The sequence below is a fragment of the Limulus polyphemus genome, unplaced genomic scaffold, assembly GCF_000517525.1.
Source record: "Limulus polyphemus unplaced genomic scaffold, Limulus_polyphemus-2.1.2 Scaffold139, whole genome shotgun sequence".
Classification (NCBI taxonomy): Eukaryota; Metazoa; Arthropoda; class Merostomata; order Xiphosura; family Limulidae; genus Limulus; species Limulus polyphemus.
This window is the reverse complement of record NW_013665749.1, coordinates 439,851-450,936: the sequence shown is the minus strand read 5'-3', so window position 1 is coordinate 450,936 and position 11,086 is coordinate 439,851. Positions and strand designations below refer to the sequence as shown.

Sequence of the window (11,086 nt, the reverse complement as noted above, 5' to 3'; positions counted from 1 at the left end):
TAACTAAAATCTCTCAACTGATTACTGAAATACTTGTACTTATTTACAGACATGTAGTGTAGTGTAACTAAAATCTCTCAACTGATTACTGAAATACTTGTACTTATTACAGACATGTAGTGTAGTGTAACTAAAATCTCTCAACTGATTACTGAAATACTTGTACTTATTTCAGGCATGTTGTGTGGTGTAACTAAAATCTCTCAACTGATTACTGAAATACTTGTACTTATTTCAGGCATGTTGTGTAGTATAACTAAAATCTCTCAACTGATTACTGAAATACTTGTACTTATTACAGGCATGTTGTGTAGTATAACTAAAATCTCTCAACTGATTACTGAAATACTTGTACTTATTACAAAAAGTGAGCTAAAAGCTGCAAAGAAAAGAGTTAAATACATAAGTATATTAAATTCTAAAAATGAAAATTAAATATTATTCGTATAAAAACAAATCATTTCTCTTAGATTTTCACAAAACATTTTTACCTATGATTCATTTATGAGTCTAGCTTCATAGTAATAGTGTAAGTGTGAGCTCTTTACTTTCTGTAAGGCTATTGAAAAATAAAATCCAACAAAAAGGAAAGTTCAGCCTTGGAGGGCAAGGTAGAGACAAACGAACTGTAGAAAAACTTACAACACATTCTTAAACATGTTTTTGAATCCTAACTGTTTTAGTTTTTTAAACTAGTATTCTGGCTTAATGATTGACAAACTTAGGGTAAGACAGTTAAAATAGAAATGTATACACATGCACATTTCCAGCCAATAGCAAGTTTTCTTTGGATTGTGAAATTTTTTTTCCACACATGCATTTGCATTGTGTTTGTAGCAGCTGAATGAGTGCTGCTGTGAAAATTTTGTCCGTCTTTTGTTATTTGTGTCTAAGATGCAATGAAAGACAAAATGAAACATACAAGTTAAGTTTAGAGGATCCACTTAGCACAGTGAGCCAAAGGAAGAAAGTTTGTTTTCAAGAGTTGCCTTATTTGGCCCAGTGTCAAAAGTGTACTTATTACTAGAAAATTTTATTTTTTGCTTAGTGCACATGTCTGAATTGGGAGGAATTCCTTTGAAAAAGATCCAAGTATTCATGCACCAGCATGGTAATTGTGAATATTGGTATAAAAAAGTGGGGTATTGGTATAGAATTCAATACTAATTCTGTCATCTATGGCAAGAAGTTAAAATCACTAAATGAACGTCATAAATTAAAATGCTATTAAAACATTTTTTGAATAGATGAATTTTAACTCTTTTAGTCTATACATTATGTGAGTGATAGTGACATAAAATGTCAGTTCAGTGCTGCTTTTTTTTGTTAATTTGTAGAAAACTGTAAAGCATATAATATGTATTCTTTAGAACATACACATTGTTTGGATATTTTCTAGATTTAGGTTTCTGACTGCATTGAAATAATAATAAGCACTGAATTTCGATAGAGAAAATTGGTTCTTTATTAACTCCTTAAACTAGGCAAATGCTGCCAGCATCCAGCCAAAAATCCTGATTTACGGACGGTGATGGCCGTCTGATAACATGTCTCTTTGGGGAAAAACTAACCCAAACCATGTTATTATCAACCTTTTATAAATAGACTGGAATTTTTATAAAGTATGGTGATAAATATTAGGACATCATGAAAATAATTCCTGCAAATCCTGATTTACCCATCGGACGGTGATGGCCGTCTGATAACATGTCTCTTTGGAGAAAAAATAACCCAAACCATGTTATTATCAACCTTTTATAAATAGACTGGAATTTTTATAAGGTATGGTGATAAATATTAGGACATCATGAAAATAATTCCTGCAGAATGTGCAAGAAATATTGGGTTTAAAAGAATTAAAATTTTTTTTTTATTTTTTTTAAATTATTGCACATTTTTAGTATCCTTTATAGATATTGTGAAAGTGTAGTTGTTAGTTAAACAGATGTATATATTCTTGAAGAATTAAACGGATTATATCTTTGACTTTCAGAGCCAAGCATTCGTGCTGAACTCATGGAACAAATTCCTCACATTGGAACTTTTTGCTATGAATGGGGAGGTTACTTAGCAGATATAATACCCTCAGTTATAGTGCCAACTGTCGTTAAATATCTTACTGATATTAACAACCAGGTAAGCAAACTTGTTGCATCTAATTATAATTTTCTATCTTCAAAGACAGACTTGACTTTTTTATGTGATTTTCAACAGTGGTTGCAAGAATATAAGATTTCTGACGAACAACCATAGTTTTTCTGTCTAATTTATTTCATCCTTCACTACGTACAGATTACTGCTAGATTTTTTTTTTCTGCCTCTTTTCATTTTTAAGAAATCACATTCTTTACTCTAATCTCTGAATTTTCGGTTTTCTTCTTTATTCTTTGAATATCTTACAGATAAGCTAAGTATTTCAAATTTTAATTCACAATCACATTTTATGACCTATTAGGCTTCATTCAGTATACTTTATCCAATTCATTCAATTCTTTATTGTTGCTTTTCAAATATTTGTCCTGTACCTTCCTGTTTTTTTTTTAATTATCTTGCTTAGCCCTATTCTCTCCTAAGTATACCACAAGTCACTGTTACAGCAGTTATGTATTTCACTGCTGCACAACTTGAGAACTTCTCAGTTATTAAGAATGAGACACTGTAATAACCTATGATCTTACAAAAGAAATAAAAAGTCCACTCTTTCTTTTATCTCATTGTATTTCTGATGAAGGAAGATCTATCTTTCTGAAACTTGGGTTTCATTAGTTGTGGTTTAAATAATTTTCTGATCCTTAGTACTTTCTAAGTGTCATGAGTAGATAAAAGTGTGTATCCTTGTGTATAATTTACTTACGGTGTTTTAATAGTAGATAAAAGTATATAAAACAATTTTTGCAAATGAAAATGGCATGTAGTAACATGTATAGAATGTATAGTCTTGATCTTTGTTAACAATGTAGTAATGATGATTTAAGGTATATAACTTTATATTTTGTTTTAGAAAAATATTAGGGGCCAACAGTAGATTGAAATATATATATTTTTAGTTTTATGAAACATTACATTGGTAGGTAATGGATAAAAGCATACATCTTTGATTTTCTTAAAATAATATACAACGAGCTAATAGTGAGGATATAAGTTTGTATTCTTAGCAGTGCCAGATTTAGAGGGGGGTGCAACCCATACAATTGCATGGGGCAATTTGGAATCACACTAGGAAGGGGGCCTCCAGCTCAATCTTTATTTTTAATTTTTACAAACTCGGTAAGATTACTAGTTTACAAAATACAGCTAATACCAAAACATACTATAGGTTTATATACTAAAATATAGATGTACATCCTTATTTTCCCTTGGAGTCACTGCAGTCTTACAGTGCTAGAGTGCTTAGCTTGAAACATGTTGAGTCTGAACTTAATGAATATTTTTTAATTGCATGCACTCTATTTAAATGTTGTGTGTCATATTATTTGGGGACTAAATATATAGTGGTATGGTGTAAGCAGTCATAACATTCTTATAAAAATGCCCTGGACATATTTTTTACAAGTTTTATTTTATGCTTCAGTGGAGGTGTAAAAATTATCATCATTACTATTTTGTTTTGTAAATTAGGTTCGTAAAACAACACAAGCTGCTCTGATGGTGATGGTGGAACAGGAATTGATCGAAAAAGGTTTGTGTTAGTGAGCATTTTATAAACTTCCATGTTTATTATTTAAACTTGTAACAAAAAAGTGCCTATTTGATGTCAGAGACAAATTTTTATCATAGCAAAGTTATGATAATAAAGAAAATGTAACCAGTAGCTACAAACAAATTAACTTAAATTTTTGTAGAAGAAGGTTTAAAAAGCAAATTCAAACATTAGAATTGAAATAAGTGGAAGATGTTGGGTAGTAGTTGTTTCTGGAATATTGTTTAACAAGTAGAGAGCAACTGTTACAGAAAGAGAATAAACTTCTAGATGGTAATTGTTGCTTGAAAATTGTGAACTGTTATACAGTAGCTCTTGCTATTATGTGATTAAACAGTATTTGTTACAGTAAAGTTGTGACTTGCTAGACACTTGTTGGGAATTGTAGAACTAATAGGCTGTTGTTACAACAAAACAACGTTTCACTAGTCAATAGCTGTTACAGGTTTGCTTCATACCTGTACTTCAGTTCCATAAGTGAAGTCTACCACAGTTTATTGTTGAATCACAAAACATTGTCTTACCCCATAATTAAATAGAATGTTGACCTACTTTTGAGAAGTAGGTTTCTGTAACATTGTAGTCACCTAAAATAAAAAAAAATTAATTGTAATCCAGCCTTAAATAAAAAGAGAAAATAATTTCTGTCTTTCAACTTGAAATGATGACATCTTTTCATAATAATGCAGTGCCCTATAAGAGAATTGTTGCTGACCTCTGATGTGTTTTATTGAGAGCTGACAAACTAATGTTATCCTTAACCCATTCACTGTGGCTGGGATGTATATTTTCCAGTGCACTGGGAAATATATGGCCCAGCTGCAACAAAAGAGTTAATAGCCTAAATATAAGAATTGAAATATGGTTGTAACTGTTTTGAATAGCAACCAAGTTATTTTAAAGATTCTCCTGACTATGCATCATACAAAACTGTTTGAGGATGATAGTAATTTGTTAAACTATTCGAATTTAAGTAATATGTATCTGTGGCAGTTTGAATGATACTGACTATCATAGTCAGAGAAGCATTTAACTGAAAATAAAGTTTTAAACTTTTAAAACAAGCTCATTTAATAGCAAACAAAGCTACATTTTAAAACATGAAACTGTTGTAAAAGGTTCAAAATTAATTAGAATAGGGTTGTTTTAATGCTCATGTCTGAACAGTAAAGCCCACTAATTTTCAAAGTATTTTATTAGATGTGATACTTGATAAAAATAAAGTATGAATTAACTTATCTTTTTAATCCACAGTAAAACTAGAAGAACACATATGTCCTCTGGTGTTACAATTAACAGAAACTGAGCATATGGATGATCATAGAACAGAGGCTGTAGCTGTAAGTGTTATTTCTGTCATGTTTATTTGGAGGGGTGAGGCATCAAGGTCTGGTGTTGTTTTGCATTTTACTGAAAGTGGAGTTAAAGTAGCAATTGCGTCATAATAGCACAATGGTTTTAAATTCTATAGATATTTATAAGTGCTATAAAATTAAATAATCTCCAAGCATTTCAAATCCCAGCTGTTGATGCAATGATATTTCGCAGACTCTTTACGAATCTTTTGGATTTTACTGGGATTTTGTATGTTTCATCAGGTTGAAAGACCAGTCTAGGGAAATATCACCTCAGGAGAGAAAGAAGTGATAAAATATGTTGTCAATGATGTACCATTAACTTACATGTGCATTGCAATCAGCCTGCCATTACCAAAAGTGTTATTAATTATCATGATTTGAAAATTTACATTACTGTAAGTAAGTAGAAAAAGTTATTTATGCTTTGATGTTGTGGCTGTACCAAAAGCTTCTACAGTTTTCAGGGGCTAAAAGTATTACTTCTATTTTTGTTTATTCTAGCACTATAAATATTTTATCTCTTTGTGTATTGAGTTTGGAACTTTTGATATGTGATGTATTACAAACAATGCAGACCCAATCTGTGAGGCTGGAACGGGCTGTCTAGAAATTATAACATACAAAACCTTTTTTTATTTGTGTTACTTTAGAACCTCTTTAGTGCAAGTGCTTCATTTAATGAGTAAAATATATTTAGTTTCTGTAATAGAAAAATTAATAAGAATAAATATCAGTTAGTACTTACAATAATCAGAACTAAACCCATTGTTTCTACGACAGAATACTACATATGTTATGGCTCTGCTATCATCTGAAAGTACCTATATTATTCTGTAGTAGTAAAATCATTATCATATATAAATACATTAGTATTTGTTGAAAGTAATATTTAATGTTAAACCTTCATACTGTTTAACTAAATCTGTCATTTTAAATGAGATATATATAATACACTCTTTGAAGTTTGCATACAAATGTTTTTTGGTTGTTTGGCCTAATTAGTACTGAAACTTACACACTTTATATTTTTATAACAAGTGTTATGCTATTGAGGTATTAGAATTACTTCTTTCCTAAAAACTGGCGTTCCAGATGCTTGGGATATTTAGATTCAAAACATTTTTTCCATGAAAGACATGGGTAGTGAGAGGTGGCTGAAGTTATCATCTCACTACCTTGTCTTTGAAGGAAAGGATGGCATAAACTACTGACAAATGGTAAGTAGATTGTTCTCCTTTTATTCTTTGCTTTGATTTGGTGAAAATAATATTAATAACTTCTATAAAGGAATAATTGTGTTGTTTTCCTGCCTTTTCCACTTCGATATTGGTGAAAAGGACAAAGAATTCCTAGAGAAACTGTAACAAGATTCTTATATTTATTTTCTGGTTTGGTTCTGTTGGAAGGAAAATAAGAACAATTTAAGAATAGAAAGTAGTTTGCTCTTTACTTTCTGCTGCTAAAGTGATGGAAAAGGACAATGTAACCCACATGCTTGTCAAAGAAAGGTAAAACTATTGTACTTTTAAGTTTATGCTTTACCCAGGAACATTTGGAATCTTGATATTTCTCTCAACTAATACTATCCTACCTATTGTTGGGATTATTATCATGTATGCGAGGAACCTTGATATTTCTCATCTTTTACTACCATGAGGAGTCTTGGTATTACTCTTGTGATAACTATCCGAAGAATCGTGTGATATCAAGATTCTTCAGATAGTTATCATGAGAGTGATATCTCTCATGTGATAACTATCTGAAGAATCTTGATATCACTCTCATGATAACTATCTGAAGAATCTTGATATCACTCTCATGATAACTATCTGAAGAATCTTGATATCACTCTCATGATAACTATCTGAAGAATCTTGATATCACTCTCATGTGATAACTACCTGAGGAATCTTGATTTCACTCTCACATGATAATTACCTAAGGAATCATGATATCACTCTCTTGTTATAACTACTTGAGGAATCTTGATTTTAGTCTTAAGACATTCTACTCTGTTTTGCAGCCATCAAAGAGACTGTGAAATGTGTGCTAAATGTGATTCATATCACAGCCATCTTTGATGAGCTGTAGGACAGTGAAAACTAAAAAAATGGCATCTTCTGAATCATCAAGAAGAAATCAAAGTCCAAGAACATTTGAACACAATATTAGTGCTGTTTGCTATTGGGATAGATTTGTGATGTAATGATCCAATAGAAAAGGTCAAGCTGAGCTGTTTTATTTAAAAAAATAAATTATTAGAGTAAGAAACATTCAATATATATATATTATATAGGGTGATTTATTTTAAATAATTTTATTCGAACACTAAGAATATTTATGCAGAGTAGTTATTACTTATGTTTAAAGAAATCGAACCAAGATCAACAGTACAGAATTGATGTTTCATATGCAATTATTATGTCTCTTTTTTTCTTTCTTTCAGGAAAACATATTTATGTAGTATTTCTATAAAATGTTATTAATAATTAACAGAAATCCCTGAAGTTCTTTTAATAGCAAGAGAAAAATTAACAGAAACAAGCAGTTGGCAAAGAAAGAGCTAATTTATTTTTTGTGCAATAAAAACAAAATTCTTGATAACCATATTAGTAAAGAGTATTAATGAATAAAACTGTTTTCTCATGTATTAAATTTAGTTTCCATAATTTTCATCATACAAAGTAATGATGTGAGTTTTTACATTTAAATAAATTTTTATTTTGAAGCATCTTTTAGTTTAACTTGATATTTTTGGAAGTCAAAAACTGATATAAATAGTTATTTTACAGAATGAAGGTTGGAACGTTCATGGTGTTCAGAATACTAATATTTTGATTTTATTTCTATTAATATGATTTTAATGTACATGTTCTTATACTTATGAGGTGCTAATCAGTACACTTAAACTAATGTGTGTATATCTTTCCCTCATATTAATTATTGATATAACTCAACTATACCTTAATAATATGCATTTCATAGCCATACATGTTGTGCATAGAGAAATCAGGTTAGACACATCATGGTTGGTGTGTTAAGCACATGTTTTTGACATGTAAGTAAATGAAAGGTTACTTGTATTAAAGAAAGCTCATGCTTCCCTTGACTGTCAATGTGGTGGATAGTCTTATCATAACCATCTTGATGTGGCTCTATAAGATATTCTTTCTTCTTTGTTTATTAAAACAAAATGCTTTGTTGTCTCTCATGACTTGATTTTGTAAATGGATATTTATTTCATAACTTTGTTCATGATTTGCTTTTTCATAAGTAGTGTTGGTTTTTATCTGTGAAACTGTGAAGTAATCTTTTAATTTTGAAAATTATAAAAATATAAACAAGTGTTTTGTATAGTGTTCTTTGCACATAAGAATACTCATAAAACAGTTAGCAAAGGCATATTCTATATCAGAATGAAATGTTAATTTTTAAGATGACATCTCCAAGGTTTTCTTTCCAGCTGTTTTTATCCAAAGCCAAGGAACTTGATTCATAGGCTTTTAGTTAAGTGAATTCCATATAACTATGTTTACTTTGATTTAAACTGGGGTTTTGTATATTTGTAGTTTCTTGTCTAAGATGCATCTTACAGTTACGTTTATCCATGATTTCTGTTCAGTTAGTTTCTGGTATAGGGCTTATTTATATTTCTGTTTGTTAATAATTGAAACCATGCTCTTGTAGTAATTCCTCCTGTGAGTTTTTATTTCTACTGTTGTGTTTATTTAGTGAATAAAACTTGGTTTCTGTTCAGTTAGTTTCTGGTATAGGGCTTATTTATGTTTCTGTTTGTTAATAATTGAAACCATACACTTGTAGTAATTCCTCTTGTGAGTTTTTTATTTCTACTGTTGTGTTTATTTAGTGAATAAAACTTGGTTTCTGTTCAGTTAGTTTCTCATTTAAGGAATCTTTATAATTGTAACATGTCCTCTAAGTTCTTTCCTATTTACCCAGGTGACTGAAACATGGTTTATTATACTTAGTTTTTCTAAAACTTATTTGCAGCTTTAACTGACTTAATCCATGATTATTGACATATATCTATAAGATTTATAACTGAAACCGAATTTTTTTGAAGTGTTTTCTTAAGACTGAACTGGTGTCTTGATCTTTCCCTTTTTATTTATCAGTTTTATTTTTTATTGTTTCTTTAAATTTGTTTACCCATTACTGAATTTTTGCTTTTACAGTTTTTTTTTCATACTATTATTTTAGAACTGTAATCATTCCATGACTAATCCAGATTTTTTTCACATTTTTAGTGTATAATTTAACCTGCAGTTACTAAAGGCTAAACATGGTTTTTATACAGTTATGAGTTTTATAAACTGTGTATTATCTCACATCTTTTTTTTTGACGTAAGCGGTTTTGTAGTTAGCTAAACATGATTTCATAAGCGATATTGTCACAAAATATTTCTCTCAGCAACTGTGATTGTCATTATTATTATCTGTACCCAATGGTTATGGTTCTACTAACGTCAGAACACCGGCCCTGTTACGCAACGCAAAGTCTGTAAATAGATAGTCAGATCCCCATCACTCACAAAGTGGCTGTTGTATGCTTCAACTAGAGTTCATATCACAGCCAGCTTTGATGAGCGAAGAGGACACTGTTGACGTCAGAACCTCACCAAGAAAGACATAAACCAGAGTTCTCTGAAGCTAGGCATAAAACCTCCATCTTTTCCTTTTACGCCAGTCAATTAAGCTGATTTGCTTTATTACTAACATTACGACCTCTGACAATATTTGTCGTGTTTTACGAGTTTACAAAGAGTGAATTGTGATTTGTCAAATTACGTTTGCTTATTTATTTAAATTATAACGACTGAAATGCAGAAAATGTTTAATCGCCAAACAGCGCGGATGAATATGTTTGTGAGAATATTAATCAAACTTGCTGAATAGATTTTAAAAAATTGTTTATATATCTGAAACTGTAACTAAGTTTTTTAAATCTGTTACGTTGCTTTGGTTATCAGAATGAACATTTGTGTAGTGAGTGTTTGTGTAACTTCTCAAACCAATTTACAATTTTTAAAACGTTAGTCTTGTGTTTAAAAAAATTCACTTGTAATGTGGTAGTTGTACAGTTGGACTTTATTATATGTAAGTCCAGCTGTTTATCTTATCTGTCAATCATTACGTCTTATTTTAGAAATATGTCAACCATTTTGTTGTACGTATTTACTCCACTCTCAGGATATCTATATGAACTAACTACAATTTATAGGTAAAAAAAATCATTGAGAAGCACAGCCAACCAGATTTGTCGTGTATTTTCTCATAAGATTTCTTTAATTTATCTGTGTATAAATACGGTCTATATAATGAAGATCCTCCTTTGGACCGCATATATTAATCTCTTTACGATCTTGAAGACTAAGTATAATATAATATCTGTACACGCGCCTATGTATGTGATTAAGTATCTTCCAAATGGTTTACCAGGCGTTTCCCATAGCAACAGCTGATGAGGACTTAGATAAACGACTTGGTTGTGTCATTTGATCAAGATCGAGTTTCAGACGAACAACTAAAAAAGAACAATGTAACGTGTAGTGCTACATGTTTCAATATGCAGTATACACGTACAGTCAGGATGTATTAAAGTTCAAAAATGTTCCTACGTACACAGAAGTAATGAAGCGAATATAAACCCACTGGGTCTTCAAGAATTTAACACACATTAGGACGGTGGAAGATCATTCCAAAGAATGCAGTCGTTATACACGAAGGTTATTTATGGACATCAATTGCTTGGAAGTTTTTGACGCTGACGATGTTTGTGGTCATATCAAAAGAATGCTTCAGCATGGTGTCCAAACCATTGTCATTGCCAAAACTTCCAGATACTTGATGTTCATAAATAATCTTCATATTTCTGCTTCCCAGCCTTAAAACAGTGTGGTGTTTAGATGGAATATACTTTTTAATTTCAATATTTTCGCCTTTTTTTTTTGTTCCTGCGACGTTCCAAAATTCAGCGATAGATGACGCTTATGATGCTTTTGTAATT

The 11,086-nt window shown here is 30.6% G+C and overlaps 1 protein-coding gene across 1 annotated transcript in view; it reads left to right on the top strand.

Annotated features, from left to right (window-relative positions):
* Positions 1-11,086, top strand: part of LOC106474473 (serine/threonine-protein phosphatase 4 regulatory subunit 1-like) — a 207,692-nt gene that overhangs the window by 168,987 nt on the left and 27,619 nt on the right. The window contains exons 5-7 of the mRNA XM_022379717.1: positions 1,994-2,136; positions 3,619-3,679; positions 4,955-5,040. Coding sequence (XP_022235425.1) covers positions 1,994-2,136; positions 3,619-3,679; positions 4,955-5,040 — 290 coding nt within the window. The remainder of the gene's footprint in view (positions 1-1,993; positions 2,137-3,618; positions 3,680-4,954; positions 5,041-11,086) is intronic.